At 43.2% G+C, this 21,962-nt stretch overlaps 2 protein-coding genes across 4 annotated transcripts in view; both read left to right on the forward strand.

The window, feature by feature from the left end:
* Positions 1–3,416, forward strand: part of HCK (HCK proto-oncogene, Src family tyrosine kinase) — a 40,300-nt gene extending 36,884 nt beyond the window's left edge. For 2 of the 3 annotated variants that reach the window (XM_025469670.3, XM_025469669.3), the window contains one exon: positions 2,912–3,416. In XM_025469670.3, coding sequence (XP_025325455.1) covers positions 2,912–3,114 — 203 coding nt within the window. In that variant the 3' untranslated portion in view covers positions 3,115–3,416. The remainder of the gene's footprint in view (positions 1–2,911) is intronic. The other variant, XM_035705671.2, reaches the window with a different exon arrangement.
* A 9,501-nt stretch (positions 3,417–12,917) lies between these two features.
* The window catches only part of TM9SF4 (transmembrane 9 superfamily member 4), a 50,448-nt gene continuing 41,403 nt past the window's right edge, over positions 12,918–21,962 (forward strand). Inside the window, exon 1 of the mRNA XM_025469671.3 lies at positions 12,918–13,029. Coding sequence (XP_025325456.1) covers positions 13,015–13,029 — 15 coding nt within the window. The 5' untranslated portion in view covers positions 12,918–13,014. The remainder of the gene's footprint in view (positions 13,030–21,962) is intronic.

The following is a 21,962-nucleotide window of genomic DNA, read 5'->3' on the forward strand; positions in this document are numbered from 1 at the left end:
AATCAGGCTCCCCACTGAGCAGGGAGCCTTATGTGGGGCTCCATCCCAGGATCCTGGGATCATGACCTGAGCTGACGGCAGATGCTTAACCAACTGAGCCACCCAGGCTCCCCCACCGGGTTTCTTAAGCTGAAAATCTGGGGGCTTGCTTGGCCCTTCCTTTTCTCTCACCCCTTACTACATCGAAACAATCCCAAGGTTCTGGCCACTTGACTCCAAAATACAGGCTTACTTCTAATTCCACTGCCTCCACTCTCATTCAGGCCGATATCATCTCCAACCTTGATGGTGTGGTGGCCTCCTATGCAGTCTCCCTGCTTTCTCCCTTCTCCCCCATAGGCCATTCTCTCCTGAGGCCAGAAGGATCCTTCTAGGATTGTGAAACAGATCTTGTCCCTTCTCTACCTCTCTTTAATGGTCTCCCACCATAATTGGGACATAATCTCAAACTTCTAATTATGGCCTGCAGGTCCTGGATGATCCAGCCCCTGCCTATTTCTCCAGCTTCATCTCATTCTGTACCCCACCAGGCAGTCATCTAAAGTATCATACATCCCCCGCTTCTCATTCATAAGACCCCATACAGTCTCATTCATAGCATTCATTGCAATTGATAAGTAGTATTTGTTTAATATTTTTCCCACAGGACACTGAGCTCTATGAGGCCAGGAATCATGTCTATATTCCTCACTAGTATATGTGCACTGCCCACCTCTGTGCTTGGCACATGGTGGGTGCTTAATAACTACTTGTTGAATGGATGAATTTATTGCCATGCCTATGGGCAACACCCTATGCTGAGTAGACCATGTAGGTACAAAGATATACCCAATGTGTATGTAGATTGCCTGAGACTCCATAAATAATGTTATTCTCTGTTCCTTTCTGGTTGAGATGTCTCTTGGGTATCTATAGCCAGAACACTGGGGAGAAGGAGAAAGGCAGATCCTTGACTTTGTATATAAACCATCCTGAATTTGAATCTTGCCCCATCAACAATCACACTTTGAGAAATTCACTTCACTTCTCCTACCCTAGCGTCTTCACCTTTAAAAATATGGGTAATGCTATCTACTTTGCAGAAGTGGTTGTGAAGATTAGAAATAAAAGGCATAGATAGTTGGTTCATTCATCATTATTATCAGATTTCTCCTGTGTGTTATGCATGGAGGATATAGTGAGATGAGCACATTCTAGCCTGGAGGAACATGCATACACATTCTCAACTGGAGATCACTGCTGAGTAGAAAATGAAGCAGGGCGTGTGAGAGGGAGTGAATGGAGCACCTATGGTGCTCCCCGCTCCTGTCAGAGCAGGTCCTATTTGAGTTGAAAGACAGCTTAGTGAAGAACTAGGGAAAAGATCCCAGGTAGAAGGCACTGCTAGCTCTTTGGCCTTGAAGTGTGCCTGAAGAAAAAGCAAGAAAGCCTGGTAGCTGGAGACAAGGAATGAGAGCAGATGGTAAACGAGGAGGTCATCAGGGGCCAGATCTGTAGGGCCCATGGTCATGGTGAAGAGTGTGGACTGTGGATGTTAGTCTAAGTGTATGGAAGCCATGGGAGGGGAAGTGGCATCATCTGATTTCCATCTTTAAGTGAAGCTTTGGTTCATTCAGCATGGGAGTGGATTGGGGGCTGGGGGAGAAGGTAGCAGTCGCAGCAGTGGGACAGGAAGAAGTGATGGAGACAGAGGTAAGTGGATGGATTGATACTATGTTTCAAAATAAGTAAAAATGTGACTTGGTGATATGGAAGGTGAGAGAGAGAGAAAGAGAGAGAAGAATCAAGGTTGATCCTCTTGGTTTTAATTGAGCAGCCAGGTGGGTGATGGTCTGGGGGTAGAAATTCAAGAGTTCTGTTTTGGCCCTGTTAAAATTGAGGTGACTTGTAAAGATCCAAGTAAAGATGTTCAGGGAAGCACTTGGATATATGAGTTTGGATCTCTAGACTGTTAATAGAAAATTGGGCATCATAGACATGTAGATGTGTGCATGTGTTTATTTTTAATGTTTTAATTTAAATTCGATTTGCCAACATTATAGTATAACATCCAGTGCTCATCTCATCACTTGTCCTCCTTTTTTTTTTAAGATTTTATTTATTCATGAGAGATATACAGAGAGAGAGAGAGACAGAGACAGAGACATAGGTAGAGGGAGAAGCAGGCTCCCTATTGGGAGCCCGATGCAGGACTTGATCCCAGGACCCCAGGATCATGCGCTGAGCCAAAGGCAGACACTGAACCACTGAGTCACCCAGGCGTCCCATCACTTGCCCTCCTTAATGCCTGTCACCCTAGAAGACTGTTCTTAAGGATATCTCACATAAACTTCAATGGAACAAGGAAATAGTCCCACTCACAGAGTGACATTGAGATAGACTTCCTGTTTTGTCTTGAGAGTACATCAGTAAAAACCAGGCAATGGGTTATGGAACCTATATCCATTAGGAAGCATTAGGCCATAAGTAACAAAATAATAAAGAGTGGTGGAAACAATAGGCAAGTGATTGGTCTCCGTGACAAGGAGTCTGGCATTGGTGACTGGCTGCTTCAGGCACTCAACAGCACTCAGGACTCTAGGTTAGCTTGTCTGTGATGGTCTTCCCTGGGAGGCTGCGCAGCTCCAAAGATCATGTTGTCTCTCAGTGTCGTAGGAAAGAAGAAGGGTGTATCTTCCAAGGGAGGAACACTTTTCCTGGCAGTCTCCTGGGAGAATGCTTCTCAGCTCTCATTGGTCCAAACTGGGTGCCATGCTCCTGCCCTAGTAGGAGAGTCTGGGACGGGGTTCCTGGCTTTCATAGTGGGAAGGGCTCAGCTCCCTGGGGAGGTGGGAAGTGATGGTTGCTGGAGAGGCACCTGGGGTTTCCCTGTCCCAATCCTTCCCTTTTTAATTCCACGGCTCCTTCTCAGGGATGTCAAACCCTGAGGTGATCCGGGCACTGGAGCGCGGATACCGGATGCCTCGACCAGAGCACTGCCCTGAGGAGCTCTACAACATTATGACACGCTGCTGGAAGAACCGCCCTGAGGAGCGGCCCACCTTTGAATATATCCAGAGTGTGCTGGAGGACTTCTACACAGCCACTGAGAGCCAGTACCAACAGCAGCCATGATGGGAGGAACCAGGGCGGGGCCAGGTACCCAGCTGATGCCATCTGTCTGGTACCTGCTCACCCTTCCCATCCCCAGACACCCCACCTCGTTCCAGTCCACAGTTCCTCGTCTGTCAAGTGGGTGGGTTGAACTGGACAATCTCTTTTTGACTCTAGCAATCTATAATCCGCCATCCTCAGGAGACCCCAAGTTGATATTTCTATTGCCTAGGACAGCTGGATTCCAGTTACAGCTGTGCTTTGGATGGAAAACTTTTAAAAATAATGAAATAAATATTTAAATAAAAGATATGAATGCTAAAGCCTTTACTGACAGATCGGCTTGTCTTGTCCTGCCAGTTCCTGAATATCTATTCGCCTTTTGCTGGATGATGAGTCAGAAAGGGGAAAGGGACCCTTCCAAAAACCGGTAGTATGAAGAGAAATGGGGTCTAAGTCTCCCAAGGTTTCTAACTGCCCCAAAATAGTCCCTGTATGTGTTCATTTCCTATGGCTTCTGTAACATATGACCACAAACTTGGTGGCTTAAAATACAAATTCATTACCTTACAGTTCCAGAGGTCAGATGTCTGAAATGGGTTTAGCAGGGCTATGTGCATTTGGAGCCTCTAGGGGAGAATTCACTTCCTTGTCTTTTCCGGCTTCTACAGGCTGATATGTTCCCTGACTCATTCTTCTCTTACACTCATCACTCCAAACTGCTTGACATCACATCTCCCACTTTGAGTCTGTCTACTGCCTCCCTATTTCTCTTGTAAGGACACCTGTTGGTACATTGGGCCCACCTCGATAATCCAGACTAACGTTTCCATTTCAAAATCCTTAATCACATCTACAAAGCCTCTTTTGCTACGTAAGGCAACACATTCATAGGTTCCAAGGATTAGGACAGTGACATCGTGGGCAAGGAGGAGGGGCATTATTCTGCCTATCACACTGGCACTGGGATGCCAGTGGGGTTTTATCTCCAAAGAGCTTGAGTTTGCCAAAATTATAGGAATGATTTTTTCATGATTGGGGCTCTGATTTTCCTGACAACCCACACTGATACATGAGCTAGTTAGTCTGGGTCCCCCCAAGGGCTGCAGGGCTGTCCACAGTCTGGGCATTTCCCATGCCCAAGCAGCCATCATGGTTATTAAGATGGTACCCACCATTGTAGGAATACCAGGGTCTAGAGATGTGGCTGCTGAGAGGTATCTGGTAACTTGCATGGGAAGCTCTCAGTAGAGGAGGAGATATGGGAAGAAAGCAGAGAAGACAAGGAGGCAGTGAGCCCTTCTTTCATATCTTCTCAGCTGAAAGCATTAGCTTTTGTTGTAAGGGGAATTATGGGAAGAGGTGGACAGTGAGAGGATTCCTTTCTATATTATTGCATCCCCTGAAGAATTTACATCTCAGCACCTGCCAGGGTCTCCTGAAACCCTATACTGAATTGGTTCTGTACCTCTGAGAAGCACAGAGGAACTGAGTATAAGCAGTGTAAAATGAAGCTAGCAGTGTTTCAACGTACCTAGTTGGTAACTGAATTTCTCTCCTGCTTTCTCATTTGGGATGTGTCTTTGGGTATCTGAAAGCAGAGCTCAGGCTCCTACAGTAGGAATTTCCACTCATGATTTGTGGTACATTGTTCAGTAATCCATACGAGGGAGCCTTTTGCTACACGGAAAAGACCAGGAGTCAATTCCCATCCTCTTGCTCTTTTAGTTTACACTGTCCTGTGCTGTGATTTATCCCTCGGGCCACAGGAAAGATAGATTAAAACATGAGGACAGATACAACACCAAAGCACAATCCATGAAAGAAAATATTGATAAATCAGACTTTACTAAAATTAAAAACTCTGCTCTGAGAAAGATACTGTTAAGAAAATGAAAAGAAAACCTTCAATCTGGGAGAAAATATTTGCAAAATATATCTAATAAAAGACCAATATCCCAAATATACAAAGAACCCTTAAAAGCCAAGAATAAGAAAACAAACAACCCACTAAAGACATAGTCCAAGACGTGAACAGACACCTCACAAAAGAAGATATGCCGAAGGCAAATAAGCATATGAAAAGATGCTCAACATTATATATCATTAGAGAAATACAAATTAAAATAACAATGAGATACCACTGCACACTACTCAGAATGGCCAAAATCCAAACACTGACAACACCAAAAGCTGACAAGGACATGGAGCAACAAGAACTCATTCATTGCTGGCAAGAATGCAAAATGGTACAGCCACTCTGGAAGACATTTGATAGTTTCTTACACAACTAAATATAGTCTTACCACACAATCCAGTAATTGTACTCCTTGATATTTACTCAAGCAGGTTGAAAACTTTTGTCCAGAGGCAGCCTGGATGGCTCAGTGGTTTAGCGTCTGCCTTCAGCCCAGGGCGTGGTCCTGGAGACCCGGGATCGAGTCCCATGTCGGGCTCCCTGCATGAAGCCTGCTTCTTCTTCTGCCTGTGTCTCTGCCTCTCTCTGTGTGTCTCTCATGAGTAAATAAATATTTTTTAAAAAGAAGAAAAAAAAAGAAAACTTTTTCCACATAAAAACATACACACTAATGTTTGTAGCAGCTTTACTTATAATTGTCAAAATTTGAAAGCAACCAAGATGTCCATCAACAAACTATGGTATATCCATACGATGGAATATTGTTCAGTGGTCAAAAGAAACAAGCTATCAAGACATGGAAGAAACCTACATGCACATAGCTGAGTAAAAGAAACCAACCTGAAAAGGTTGTAGGATTCCAGCTCTAGAACATTCTAGAAAAGTCAAAATTGCAGAGATAATAAAAAGATTGGTGGTTGCCAGGGGTTTGGCAGAGAGGGAGAGATGAATAGAATGGAATATAGGGGATTTTTATGGTAGTGAAGCTATTTTGTATGATACTCTTAATGGTAGATAAATCTGTCAAAACTCAGTGTACGACACAAAGAGTGAATCCTCATGTGAACCAAGGACTTAGGTTAATAATGATAATAGGCTCATCAACTGTAACATATGTAGCACACTAAGGCAACATGTTAATAATAGAGGAAACTGGGAACTGGATGAGAGGGTATAACGGTAATTTTGGTAATTTTGTGTTTTCTATTCATCCTTCTGTAAACCTAAAACTTCTCTAAAAAAATAAAGTCTGTTAAATAAAAAAGCAAACAAAAACATGGAGATAAATTTTGTGCCACCAATACTTTGAGAAAACTGATGCACTCCTCCCCTGGAAGGTGGCAAAGGAAGGCACAAATAAGGTGCCTCCACTCTAAGTATCAATGACTTGCTGTAATCTAGTATCCAGCTGTGGCTTTGAGTCTAAATATAGGGAAAGGATTTGTTTCATTTTTCCCTTGTGAATTGCAGTAAAACTACCTCCTTATTCCCTGACCTGGGTCCTCAGTTTTGATATGTGTCTATCCTCATCACAGTATATTTTGACATAAGGTTATATCAATTTGCATTCCATTTGCATCTCTTCCCTTTTGGGAGTTGGCAATGACTGCTAGTTGTCGCCATTTCCACATTCCTCCTTCTTCCAGAGAAACAATATTTTTATCAGGGGGTGTGTGACTACCCAGAATGAAGGCTGCACTTCCCACTCCCTCTTGCAGCTAAGTGAGGCCAGGTGATTAAGTTCTGAACAATGGGTTGTAAGTGGAAGTGTGTTAAAACATCTTTCAATATCCTCCCTTAAAAGACAACTGATGTGGACACTTTGCTCCTTATTTTTCATCTCTTCCTCTATCTTGGTGCCTAGAATGTGCATGTGAAGGCTGGAGCTCTAGCTATCATATTGGACCCTGAGGAACATGAATTAACTCTAGGGATGGCAAAGCCAGATGGGGCCTAGATATCTGACAATATTTTAAGCACAGCCAGCACAGCAACTAGAAGGGTCTTCCAGACTTTTACTTCAGAGAGTGTGGAATGCACTGTCAGTATCCCTTAAAGTGGGCTAGATTTTTTTAGCTGCCATTAATTCCACCACTGTGAGTCTAAGGGCTCTTTTCCTAACGCTGCAGAAAGCCTCAGCTGCCAGTGTTCTCAGAAGGTCAAGTGCTGAGAAATTAACCTTCTCTTGGATAAATCCTCACTAACGACTTTTGGAAGTTGGTGTATAAATATCCCAGCTCCCTTGCTCTTTTAGTGGGATAACTGTGAGGTGTGTGTTTGGGGTTGTTTTCTAGAGTTTTCCCATAGGATTACACTTCAGTTACTCACAGAGGTAACTTGCTTGACAACATACCCTCTCCAAGTATAGCTCTGACATGACTGTGGGTTGATAGTTTTATTTATATTCATGAATAAAATGAAAATGAAATAATGAAGATGTACACTGGAACTTCAGTCATTAGTCAAGGACATGACCAACTTTTTTCCTAACTCAGGTAAGAGTTTCAAATACTGTCACATTTTTGTGTGTAACAGCTACAGATACAACACACTTAACGTTGAATCTGCACTACTGGCTTTTTCTTTAGCATGCTAAGTCTAGACCAGGGCATGGGAAACTAGGGCAGACTAGACTATGTTTTATTGGAACACAGCGACACCCATTATTTGTTGTCTGTAGTGGCTTTTGTACTGCAAGGCAGGGTTGAGAATTATGACACAATCACACAATCTACAAAGCCTAACATATTTTACTACCTGGCCCTTTACAGAAAATGTTTGCTAGCAAAATAAATATTCAAGCTCTGATTTGTAGCATTTGCTGATTTGGGGTGGTATAAATATTCCCACCATTGCCAATTTCAAGCTACCAACCAACCAGAACTGCATTATGACTTTCACAAGCCTTAGGCACTTTTGTGTGTGTGTGTGTGTGTATTTTTTTATTTCAATATCTACATATTTAATATATAAATTACTTATTTATATATAATAATAGTACATATTAAAACTTTCAAAAAAAAAACTTTCCCTCCAACCCCAAAATTCATGTTTTCCTTCTGATTTTAAAAGAAATTGATTTTGGGGCACCTGGGTGGCTCAGTCAGTTAAGCATCTGCTTTCAGCTCAGGCATGATCCAGGGTCCTGGGATTGAGCCCTGCATTTGGGCTTTCTGCTCAGTGGGGAGCCTGCTTCTCCCTCTCCCTCTGCCTGCTGCTCCCCCTGCTTGTGCTCTCTCTCTCTCTCTGTCAAAATCTTTTTAAAAAATAAAGAAATTAATTTCTTTTCATGGCCTCTAAAAGTGGAGTGGGCCTTGTATATGTGCCTACTGCATTAATGGATAAGCTGGCTCTGCTACCAATTCAATGCTACTGAGCTCAGAATGGGGGAAAGATGTGCAGTAGTACACCATTTCATAATATTTCTATCATACAGATAAAATAGGTATGAACAACCTCAAGAGCATAGATAATATTAGTATATGTGCTGCCGAAGCGAGCACAAGAGCATAGATAATAGTAAAATATAGTAAAATGATTAAGTGGTAGAGTTTCATATTTTTTATTTTAATATCATTTATTTAATTTAAAATTTACATAACTTAATTTTCAATAATGCCTACAGCCAACAATTGGCTTACAAAATTCCAAAAAATTTAACTATTGGCACTTGCAAACAGTATAAGCCAGCTCTTGTACATCATTGCCTTCTGGTGTCCCTTCACCTCTCCAATAAACTACTTTGACTTGAATCCTTGTCTCAGAATTGGCTTCTAGGGAAACCAAGCTAAGACAGAGGAAAGTAAGCTTCCAACTTGTTAAGCCACTATTATTTTGGTGGGAGGGGGGATGGTTCTTCTTTATAGCTGGATCTTTTCCCAACTGATACACTGAGGCTTGAGATCAATTCCTAATGTAAACATGCAAAAAAATTTTTGAGCACATACTTAATAGGAACACAGTTGGTAACAACATAAATCCAGTCCAGGTTTTGATGGGAGATAGACAATAACAAATGACCAAGTTATATCTGTATCTATATGTGGCCAGGGAACACATCTCTGAGAAGGTGATAGCTGAGCTGAGACCCAAACATGAGAAGGAGCTAACAAAACAAAATGCTGAGAGAAGAGTATTCTGGACAGAAGGAACTTCAAGTGCAAAGGTCCTGAGGTGCAGATAAGCAGGGCCAGGGATATCTATGTGGCTGGAGCCCAGTGAATGACGGGGCAAATGGTAGAAGACAAACTTGATCACGCAGGACCTTGTAGGCCATGGTGAGGACTTGAGATTTTATGTTATCACAATGCCTGTTAAGTGAAGAATCAAGATTAGAGGTGACAGGGATAGCAAGCAGTAGGAAGCCACATAGAAGGCTTCCAGAGAGGCCTCATGGACAGGGGGTGGGGGTGTGAAGGAAGGATGGCACAGTGGATTGTTACAAAATGACCTCAACAAATCATACCCCCCTGAATTCATGCCCTTGTGTGGTCTCTTCCCACTCTGACTCTGGACTGACCTTGTGACTTTTTTTGACCCATAGAATATGGCAGAACTGATGCTGTGGGAGTTCTGAAGCTTAGACCTTAGGAGGCCTTGCAACTTTCACTCACCGCCATGAACCTGAGACCGTCCTTGAGGATGAGCGCCCGCATGGAGAGAGAGGCCTTGCTGACAGCCAGCACCAAACACTCAGGCATAAGAAGCCACCATGCACCCTACAGCCCCAGCTGAACCATCTGCTAAAAATACGTGAGAGATCCCAGGTAAGACTATCAGAATGGCCCAGACTGCCAACTCACAGAGTCAAGAGAAATAATAAATTATTGTTGTTTTGAGCCACTGAGTTTTATAGTGGGTTATTTAACAACAAATAACTGAAATAAATGTGAAAAGAACACAGGTATCTCCTTGGAGATACCTGAGGATCAGATTTGCCCTAAACCCCAGCTCTACCTTCCCATTCTCCTTGGAGAAGCATTTCTGCAGGTACCGGGAACTACATGCCCTGGTGTTACTATAAGAGCCCTTTGATTTGGGCTTGGTTTTGTCTGTCTGGTTGTACAGCAGAGGCATGGACACAACTTAATGGATTTTAGTCTGGCCTTAGACCCCTTCTAATTCATCAGGTTACTTGTCCAGTTTCCTTAATTCTCTTTATCTTAGCCTCTTCATCATTCTAGATGAGAAGGCCCACCCTGCTGACCACAAAACAATAACAGCAAACACATATATTGCACTTACCGTGTGACAGACACTATTCTAAGCTTTTGACATATATTAACTTATTCAGTACATATAACCATCATATGAAGTAAGGTCTTTTATGAGGAAGTCAAAGTTTAGAGAGGTTAAGAAACTTGCCCATCTTCACTTCCATTAGGATGGTTATTATTAAAAATAACAGAAAATATCAAGTGGTGATGAGGATGTGGAGAAATTGGAACCCTTGCGCATTGCTGGTGGGATTTTAAAATGGTGCAGTGACTGTGGAAAACAGTATGGTAGTTCCTCAAAAAGTTAAACATAGAATTACCACATGATTCAGCAATTTCATTTCTTCATATATACTCAAAGCATTGAAAGCAGGGACTGGAACAGATTACTTGTATACCAATGTTCACAGAAGCATTATTCACAATAGCCAAAATGTGCAAACAACCCAAATGACTTAAAAAGAAGGAAATTCTGATACATGGTACAACATAGATGAAACCTGAGGACATTATGCTAAATGAAATAAACCATATACAAAAGGACAAATATTGCATGATTCCATTTATATGAGGTATCTAGAATAGGCAAATTCATAGAGACACAAAACAGACTAGTTGTTACCAAGGGTTGGGGGTAGCCTTAATGGGGAGTTAGTTTTAATGGGCACAGAGTTTCAGTTTGGGATGATGAAAAGGTTCTGGAGATGGATGGTGGTGATGGCTGCACAATATCATTAATGTAGTTGATACCACTGAACTGTACACCTAAAAGTGATTAAAATGGTAAATTTTATATGATATAAATTTTACCACAATAAAACGTTTTCAAGAAGAAATGTGTCCTTGTCACGGAGCTATTGGGCGGTGGAGATAGGATCTGAACCTGGGCAGTCTAGCTCTAGGATTCTGGTGTATGTTACTGAAAGAGATTGAGATATGAAAGCCTTCCAGGGAAATAGAAAATACAAGGAATAATAGAAATAGAAATACTGAGGAATGATAGGTCATTCATGGAGTTTTGCTCCTTATCAGTCATCCCTCTTCATGTGTCTAGAAATCGTAGGAAGCATCCAGGATTCAATCACCAGAAGAACTGATTGCAAGTTTGGGATCTATGGCTTACTAGCTATGTGACTCCAGGCAAATCTCTCCTAGGTTATCAATCTTTCCGCACCCTTGGGGATGATAACTGTTCTGCTATTCTTCAGGATGGTTTTGTGAATCCTAAGAGTTAACAGATGTGTGTTTCAATTATCTACTGCAGCTTGGGAAACCACTCCAAAATCTTAAACAACTGGGCTCGGCTGGGCAGTTTTTCTGTTCCATATGATGTTAATGAGGATATTCATGTGGCTGCATTCAGCTGGCAGTTCAGCTTGGGTTGGAATGTCCAAGATGACTTCATTTACATGTGTAGTACTCAGCTGGAGTTTCTAGAATATCTTGAGGAGTTGGTTGGGCCTCCCTCCCTCTCCATGTGATTCTCCCACGGGGTAGCCAGAGAGTGGAAGACAGTAGAAGCAGAAGCCACCAAGCCTCTTATGGCTTAGTCCAGAACTAGCAGAGTCAGTTGTACCACATTCTTTGGTCAAAGCAAGTAACATGACCAGCCAGATTCAAAGGAAAGAGAAATAGTCTACCTCCTGATAGAGGAAACAGCGTGATCACCCAAAGATGGGAAGACTTGTTGGCGGCCATCTTTGTGGACAGTCCACTACATTGGCACCCATAGGTGGGGGTCAGAGTTCAACTGTCCCCTGCGAAGAGATAGGACTAGATGAAAGTCTTACGAATGGCTTTGGCATAATGCTAAGGACTGTGGCACACAGCAAATGCCCAGTAAGTACTGATTTTTTTTAATCATCATTATTCTTTTAACAACCTTTTGAAACAGTTACTGGTAGCACTGGTACTGTATCCACTTTACGGGGATACATGGAATAAATGAACTTTCTGGTCTCTCCCAATTTTAACACCATGACTCTTTGAGTCCCTTTCCAAATATTGTAAATTGAGGCTTAGGAAGATTTACTTCAGTCACACTTTTAGCTAACCAGACCATGGTGTAGTCCACATTCACAGATATCTTCCTCCACTAAATACGCTGCTTTTCATACATTCCTTTGATAAGTAGTGTATTGTACTGGGCACCTACCATCTACCCAAAGAAGTATACATAAGTATATAAGACAATTATTTATTGAATACACGCTATGTAACGTCATTGAATCCTCATCATAAACCTATTATAATTCCTTACCTATTTTGCAAATGAGAATAAGACAGAGTAAAGTTAAATAAAAGACAGGATCCTACCCTCATAGGGATTACAATCTATTAGAGAGGATATAAAATAGTCAAGCAAATAACTAGATATTTAATTACAAATGATTCCGGGAGTTAGGTTTCTATGGGAGCCCTGGTACCAATCCCACGCACCAAATCAAGGCCTCAGGTAACCCTGGCAACGCCAATAGCAAATATGGCGTCCAGAGAGCTGACGCGTTTACGCACACCTCCATTACCCACCATACAGTGGGGTGGGGGGGGAGGAGCAGTCCCTGCCAGGAGTTAATATGGCTCCCATAGTTACACCATCCGCTCGTCACCTAATCAGGGACCACACTGCCCAGACCAGGCTGCCGACTAGCAGCTAACTCTTCTCGCCCCTTTGCTGACCACGACTACAGGAGTGACTGAAGCCAGGCAGCACCCAGCGGAGTTAAACTCCGTAACCAGGGAAACACCACTTCCGCTGACGTCATTACGGCGACACGTGGATCCAAGATGGCGGCTGCGATGGTGAGTGAAGGAGACTCCGGGAGTCAGAGCTGGAGCGGGGCCCTTCGGGGGATCCCAGGACCTTCCAGCGGCCCATGCCTGGCCCGAGCCACCTCCGGGACCCCTAGCTCAGGCTTTAGGGACGCCTCTGACTGGGCCTGTTTCTCCCAAATTCCCCCTCCCCGACCCCGGCCCCGCACTCAGGCTTGTCAAGGCCCGGAGTTTTGGGGGAGGCACCCGGTCGGAGGAAAGGTCTCGGTTACCGTCTCCGCCGGTTCCTATTCCTGCTTTGGTCTCCGCCTCCTGTGACCCCCTTTTGCTAATTTTCACTTGCCAGCCTCGGTCCCTCCGAAGAGCCGCCCTATTATTCCCGCCCTTGCTCCTCCTCCTTACGTCCAGACTTTGCGCTCACCGCGGTCCGCCTCCCCCTGTCCTGACCAGTCCGCGGACGCGACCTCACCTCTGACCCGTCTCAGATCCTTTCCCTGTCTTCTGTCCACCTCCAGCCGTTGGTTCCCACCGCGCACAGGTCTTGACCCCCGCTACCCGGAGCATGCCCTTACACCCTCTCCTCCATTTTCTATCTCCAGACCCTCCCTCTAAACATTTATCTGGTCTTCTGTAAATCAGCCGTCTACCTCTCTCCTGGGGAGCTTTTATCCCATTGGTTCTCAAACTTCTCTGTGCCTGAGACTCTGGGGGTGTGTGTGTGTTGGGGGTGGGGAGGAGGCATGTTAAAAAATGCAGTTTCCTGAGCCCCACTTCCAAAGTTCTGGTTCGTTAGGTCTAGGTGATGCCCAGGAACCTGCACTTCTATAAGCACACCAGTGAGTATGATGCAGGTGATTTGTGAAAAACACTCTCCTAGCCTTGTCTGGCTGCCTTCCCCTTGGATGCCCCACACAGCTCTTTAGGAAGAAGGTTCATTAGAATGGAGCTCGTTAGGATGAATGAAGGCTGTATATGGATGAGGGTGTGGGTGAAAGAGCTGTGCCTGGAAAGTGGGTCAGAACTTCCTGGCTCCTAGTATAGAACCCTGGAAGCAGACCTATGAAGGAGTGGCCTTTCTTCCAGAAGCTCAGCTCACATTCTGCTTGTCTAGAGACCAGAACCAGAATTGAAGTCACTTCGTCCTGAGTGATTTTTCTAGATCTTCTGTGTGTTGCTTCCTCAGCAGATACTTTCATCCTAAGAGTGAATGTAAAGGAAAACACAGGGGAAAAAAGGAGGTGACATTTGACTTTAGCAAAGGAAGATTCTTGTTTAAATTCTTTGGTGTTGGTTTTCTCCAAATAAGGGTAGGTTACTGGCGGACAATGAGTTGCCTCCTTCTGTTAACCAACAGATAACATCCTTTTTGTTTAATGAGGGACTCCTTTTTTTTTCTTTTTTTATTCTTTTTTTTTTAAAGATTTTATTTATTTATTCATAGAGATGCAGAGAGAGAGAGAGAAGTAGCAGAGACACAGGCAGAGGGAGCAGCAGGCTCCACGCAGAGAGCCTGATGCGGGACTCGATCCAGGGTCTCCAGGATCATGCCCTGGGCTGCAGGCGGCGCTGAACCGCTGCACCACCGGGGCTGCCAATGGACTCCTTATTTTTTATTTTATTTCATTTACCTGAGAGAGAGACAGAGAACATAGGGAGAAGCAGACCCGCACTGAGCAGGGAGCTTGATGCAGGGCTCGATCCCAGGACCCTGGGATTATGACCTGATCCAAAGGCAGACGCTCAACTGACTGAGCCACCAGGCGTTCTTAAGAGGGGACTCCTTATTTAGAACCTGAGGTCAGGTAGAAGATATCCCAGCCTTGCTTGATTTCTGTGGTCTCAGACTTCAATTTAAACCATGAGTGATATGTTGAAACCAATTTTTTTCTGGACCACAATCAGAACAAGAATGGTATAAGAATATAACAGGAAAAGTCACACTTTCCCTTGCCATAGGGAAAAAGTTAAAGTGGCATTTGTAACATTGCACTGGATATTTCATGCCCTGTTCAGAGGTTTTTAAGAGGTAATAAGTTAGCAGTACATATTTCTGTCACACGTTGACTTAATCAACAAAAGTGTGTGCTCTGTGCCAAGACCTAGGAGTATAGCTGTGAATTAGAGGGTCAAGATGGAGCTTGTGGAGCTTTTCTAGTCTGAGGAGACGCAGTGAACAAGTAAACAAGTAGATGAACAAGGTAATGTAGATAGTGGTAAATGCCCTGAAGATAGCAAGGCGAAGTGATAGTGATTGCAGGCAATGGAGTGATGCAAGTACTTTGGATTAAATGGTCAGAGAAGGAACCAGCAACGCAAAGAGTCTTCCTAGTAAAGGAAATTGCAAGCGTAAAGGACCAACGTGGGAAAGAGCTTGGTATATTTGAGGAACACAAGGCTGGAGGGGCTGAAGCATGGTGAGGGGTGGGGGAGGGATGATTCAATATGAAACTGGAGAGGCAGGAGCAGCTGTGTTTCTAAAAGCATGCTTATAATTGCAGTGGATTGTAGTCTACAGTTTGCTGTCTAAGGGCTGCATTTTGAAATAAACTGCTCTATAGGTGCTTCCCACCCTTCCAGAACATTAGGGGAGTCAACTGTTTTCAGCCTGCAGAGAAACCATGAGAAGGAGTTGGGATTTTATTCTAAGCTCAGTGAAAAGCACAGCGATTCAGTGTATGTCCTGTCACTTGGGAGTGTTACCCTGTGCTTTCGTGGTAGATACAGTAACTGATTTTAAAAAACTGAAGATATCATGTATACAGTGACCCACATAGGCCAGTGCATGAGAAACTTCATGTTTGATGCAATAGTGAAGATGTGTGGAAGTGAATTTATTACGGAGGGATGTGTGTAATAGGCAAAATGAGGTCACATACAGACTGGAGTTTGTCCTGTGTCAAGCACTTTGTCAAACGGAAGTCAGAATAGTCTCCACACCCTTGTTAACTGTTTCACAACCAGTGGGGATGGGGAGCTGTGGATCTGCTTTGGGATATATGAATTTGTTTGGCAATTCATACAACCAAAGAGGTACTAAGCTAGTGGATTTAGTGACTATGGGAACAGGCTGGGTTTTTGGTTTGTCCTTTTATTTCGAAAGTTAGGGTTATGGGTACAAGTTTTTAGAAATATTTTATGGGCTTTTCCCTCCTTCCCTTTTTATAGTGAATGGCTCTTCTTCCCCAGGGGTTGGGCTGCCACCTCTCAGGTCTGTGTTAGCATAGTGGGTGTTTCCTAAACCTGCAGGGCAAGACTTCTCCCACCATGGCAGTAGATTGATTAGCTGGTGTAAGCAGAATTTCTCTCTAGTTTTCCTGCTTTCCTCCTACCCCTGGATTTAGATGGCTTTATGAAGTTACAGGATACTAAGTTGATCCACCTGGGTCTTAGGTGAGAGGTAGGCTCGTATCTCATTGTTTATGGAAATACTGAAAATATGGAACATACTCTGGGGATTATTACTTTAGTGGAACTTGATGGTTTCAAAATTTAAATTTGAAAATTCTGTAGTTTAGAATACTCAAATTTTTTTTTTTTTTTTTTTTTTTTTTTTTTTTTATGATAGGCACACAGTGAGAGAGAGAGAGAGAGGCAGAGACACAGGCAGAGGGAGAAGCAGGCTCCATGCACCGGGAGCCTGACGTGGGATTCGATCCCGGGTCTCCAGGATCGCGCCCTGGGCCAAAGGCAGGCGCCAAACCGCTGCGCCACCCAGGGATCCCTAGAATACTCAAATTTAAGGGTTATTGTTTTGTTTTTTTCTTTTTCTCCCCATGATCATAGTTTCTGTAGTCTTTCCAAGCTACTGTCTATTGGTTGTGCTTTTTGATCTCTCCAGTTGCCCTGCCTGGCATGAATTCTGCAGGAGCCGCGGTGTTCCTTGGAGCTAAGGTGCCAATACCAGGCCCTGGTTCAGATGTGTTTCTCCTAGCAGTCCCTTTAAAGAAGTGTCTTAATCCTCTCAGGAAGTACAGAGGAGGCTGAAACAACATTAAGTTGCCTCTTGGTTTCTCTTTTACAACTTGGACAAAAGTTCCCCTTTGATCTTGGCATTAAAAGAATCAATCGCAGAATGGTGGAGAAGGTTGAGTTTTGATCTCTGGGCACTGGCAGGAAGGTGGGAAGGACCCAGGATGAGCAGGGCCATCTGGCCATAGACGAATGATAGCCACCTACCACACCCCAACCTGCTTTGATCCTTGAACCATTTGCTGACACTAGTGTTTCCCAAATGGGGCACTGTTGGGGACACCCAGGACTTCTCAGTTCCATCTCAGTCCTCTTCATTGCTTCCTTCTCTGCCTTCCTAACATGATTTCTCACCTCTGCATGAGCATTAAACTGACAGGCCTCCCACTGTCTGAAATCCCCAGGGTTTGTATTCTGAGGATATGCTAAGTGCTACTTATAGTCCTTAAAAAACAAAATCAAAGCACAAGTTGGAACTGAATTCTTATGGCAATTTAGAAGGGAGTTTGGGTGCCCTGGCAAGTCACTTAGCATCTTTGGGCCTCATTTTCTACTCATGGTACATCAGATTATAAGTTCGGCAGTCCATGGACCACATCCTAACATGGACTTGATTTGTGGGGAGGGGAGGTTGTTTCGTTTGGTTTGGTTTGGTTTTGACTGACCCAGAACTTAAAAGTTTTTGAGTTGGTTGCCAACATTTTCTTTTTAAAAATTTTATTCATTTGCGCGCGCGCGCACGAGAGAGAGAGAGAGAGAGAGAGAGAGAGAGAGAGAGAGAGAGCGCATGAGCTGGGACAACAGGGAGAAGCAGGCTCCCTGCTGAGCAGGGAACCTGACTCGGGGTTCAATCCTGTGACCCTGGGATCATGACCAGAGCTAAAGGCAGACACCCAACTGACTGAGCCACCGAGGCACCCTGGTTGCCAACGTTTAATTGGGAGATTTCACATTTAAAAGCTTCTAGGTTTTCATTTTCTCCTGAGAATTTGGGCCCAGATTCCCTGTTAGGGGCATTCCCTATTCAGGGCCCTGCTCATGACTTCCTTCTCAGCACCTTCCTGTATCACCCCAGGGTAGTATCACCGTTTAGGTCACTTGCATGATCTCGCTAAGTGTTTGATTTTGCAATCCCTGAATAAACTAGTTTCTCTATAAAGTGTTTCCTACTCTGACATTCTGATTCAAAAGCTATTAAAAGTGTATGGTAATCCCCTATGAGCCCTGATTTCAAGGGAGAAATTTCTACTCACACAATACATTTCAGTTGATAAACCATATGCCCATCCAATATTTCATGTGATCCCTACAAAAGCCCATTTTACAGGTGAAAAAAACTAAGGCTTGGTCTAAGGACCCTGGGCTAGAATCTGATACTGTGATTGATTTCATAACTTTGGACAAGCTTTTTTTTAAAAAACTGCAGTTAACCATTTTTAAAATCTTTGTGCATGTGTGGTAAAACATATATAGCAAAATATATCATTTTAAGTTTTTAAAGTATACAATCAGGTGGCATTAATTACATTCACAGTGTTGCGCAACCCTCAGCACCATCCATCTTCAGAACTTTTTATCATCCCGTACTGATTCAGTTTCCTTATTTTTAAAATGAGGAGTGACTCTGTCCTTAAAGGATCATTGTGATTATTAAAATATGAGAGGAGGGGCGCCTGAGTGGCTCAGTCTGTTGAGCGTCTGCCTTCGGCTCAGGTCATGATCCCGGAGTCCTGGGATGGAGCCCCATATCAGACTCCCTGCTCAGCAAGGAGTCTGCTTCTCCCTCTGCCTGCAGCTTCCCCTGCTTGTGTTCTGTCAAATAAATAAAATCTCAAAAAAAAAAAAAAATATATATATATATAAAGAGGAGAGTGCCTGGCACAAAGCTCTGTGTAATTTTTCTGTTCCAAGATTTGAAGTCTTGCAGAGGTGAACAACTTAAGCCTGTTGCTTCAACTAACTGAGCATTCTTTTATAAATGCCCAGAGGGGAAGGTCAGTGCAGTTCTTGTGCTTTACTTGTGCACTTTCTGGCCTGAAGGCTTAGATCCAGTGGTCTGTTGCTTGGTGAAGGGTAGTTACTTTCACTGGGACTTCCACAGCTAGCTGTGGTTTTTTCCCTACTCCCAAAGTGCAGCTTTGAGTCTTTCTCTGTATCTCTGCTCAACGGCAACTCTGTATCTGTGGGCTCTGAAATGAACTCTACGTTTTCAGAGCCTCCCAAGGCTAATTTGGTTCTTTTTTTTTTTTTTTCCCTTCCTCTTTTTCTTTTTGGCCTCTGAGTTCCTTAGCTCTGTGGGGGCTGCTTGGTAAGTGGTCCTTAGCTGTCATTAGCCCTCATGCAAGTGTGGTTGAACTCTTGGGGAGCTTCACCTGGTTGGGTAATTGATTCCAGTTAACTGTTGGCAAACTGTGCCCCACAGCCTTTTTCTTTTCTTTTTTTCTTAATCTGGGGAGCAGTTACTACATGATCTTAAAATGGCAACTATTTTTGAGAAGGAAATAGAAGAATCTAGCTTACTGTATAGGAAGGTGCTGCTTTTGTGGCAGGAAACATGGAATGGGAACCAGGAACCAAAAAGGCTGTTCAGACAGGCCAGATTCAGTCGCTAGGTGATGCTATTAATGGGAAAGAAGACTACAAGGCAGGGGCCTCCAGAAGATAAAAGGTTAACTTCTGGCCACAGAGAGATGGGAGTGAATGAACTGATTTTTTAGATCTCAACAGGAAACCTCTTCTCCCCCCGCCTCCTTTCTTTTTGAAGAATTATTCACACCTTTTAAACTAGGTGGAGCAAATTTTAGGAGGTGAGGGGTACTTTTTAGTCCTAGCACTTCTTCATTGGACTCTTAGGAGAGTTTTTCTGCATGCCCAGCCCCCCCTAGAATAAAATAGATAGGGAGGGCAGGACCTTGATTCTTGGGTCTCTTGAGCTTTATAACTTTCCAGGTCACCCATATCTTTGCCAGTGATGGGGTGTTAGATTACAGCATGAAGGGCTTCTAGATTGCTATCACTTTGCTTCTTGACATGCTGTCTCGTGAGTTGGAAACCAAATGAAGCAAAATAACATTGAATGGGCTGGTTCACATGTTAGGACTCCCGCTCCTTTCTTGGCTCTGAACAGGTATTTGCTAAATACTTAATTGGCTTTTCAGACTGAACTTCACATGGAAGTTCCTATGATGACCAATTAAAAATTAAAGGAAGATACAAAGGAATTTCCCAAGAAGCAGCTACTCCCTAACTTCCCTACAGAAACGAACTATGGGACAAACATCCTTTAGCAGGCTGTCTGAGCTGCAGAGATAATGAAATCAGAGTCATAAAAAGTGGAATGGTAACCAGTACAAGGGTTTTATTTGAGGCCTAGGAACTTCTAGGTCCTTGATCCTCCTGGAATCTGTGTTTTGAATTGTTTTTTTTTTTCTGAGAACAGGGTCTATAGCCTTTTTTTTTTTTTTTTTTTTAAATTGTAGTTGACCCAAAATGTTGTATTAGTTTCAGGCACACATAAAATGATTCAACAACTCTAAACCTATGCTCACCACAAGTGTAACTACCACCTGTCACCATACAACACTGTTAAAATATCATTGACTGTACTCTGTATATTGTACCTTTCATCTAGTGACATAAGATTCTCAGGGGGTTCTATAGTCCTCTCTCTAAGGTTAGGGATTATTACTGATCTGGTTACTCACACGTCTTGCCCCAGGGGCCATTGCTGTCTTCTCTGTATCATTCCAATTTTAGTATATGTACTGCTGAAACAAGCACTGGTTACTGACACATCTGTTGCCAGAATCCCCTGTGCATCATTCTCATCTTATTGCTCCCATTTTCTGTACATTTTCAGGGGGAATTTGCCCAAGTATTTTCAGAGGCAGCCCATTTCCTTCTCCTTTTTAAAATGTAAATATTTATTTTGAATATAGGTGATCTATATACATGCAATAAAGTTAGGATTAAAAAGCTTTAAATGAAAAGGTCACCCAGCTACTCCCAGTCCATTCATCAGAGGTACATAGTCTTTGATTTAAAAATTTCTTTTCTCCAGAATATTTTTGTACACATAAAAGTGTCTGTTTAAAAACAGTTTTTATTACAGGGACGCCTGGGTGGCTTGGTTGGTTTGATGTCTGCCTTCAGCTCAGGTCACGATCCTTAGGGTCCTAGGATTGAGCCCTGTGTCAGGCTCCCTGCTTAGCGGGGAGCCTGCTTCTTCCTTTCCCTCTGCTGCTCCCCGCCCCTGCTCTCTCTCTCAAATAAATTTCAAAAATCATTAAAAAACCCACCACTTTTACTATAAAAAATGTTCAACATCTACAAAAGTAGAAGAAATAGTATAAGGAATCTCTATAACCCATCACCCACCTTCAGTAATTACCATTACATTGCCAGACTTGTTTAATCTCTAATGAGTCCTTTGTTGAACTGGTTATTTTTTTTTCTTCAGGTTTATAAAGGTGCCATTTAACACCGTAAAATAACTGATTCTAAGTGTATAGTTCAATGAGTTTTAGTGAATGTGTAGACGTGTGCGACCATCATCCCAATGACACAAAGTTTAGACTATTTCTGTCACCCCAGTAGGTTTCCTTAGAGCCAAGGAGTTTACACTTGGAGTCAGTCCCTGCTCCCACACCAGCCAACCTGATCTTTCCGTCTCTAGATTTGCCTTTCTTGGGCATTTCCCATAAGTAGAACCAAACACCATGTAGACTTTTGCATCTGGCTTTAACTTAACATAACGTTTATGGGGTTCATCAATGTCACAGGAATTGGGAGTTAACTCCTTTTTATTGCTGAATACTATTCCATTGCATGATTGTACTACATTTCTTTCCTTCACCAATTGATGGGTGTTTGGATTGTTTCCAGCATTGGACTTTTGTGATCAAAGCTATTAGGAACATTCATGTACAAGTCTTTGTATGGATAACTATTTCATTTTCTCTTGGGTAAATGCCTAGGATTGGAATTGCCAGATA

Source organism: Canis lupus, chromosome 24 (genome assembly GCF_003254725.2).
Source record: "Canis lupus dingo isolate Sandy chromosome 24, ASM325472v2, whole genome shotgun sequence".
NCBI classification, from domain to species: Eukaryota; Metazoa; Chordata; class Mammalia; order Carnivora; family Canidae; genus Canis; species Canis lupus.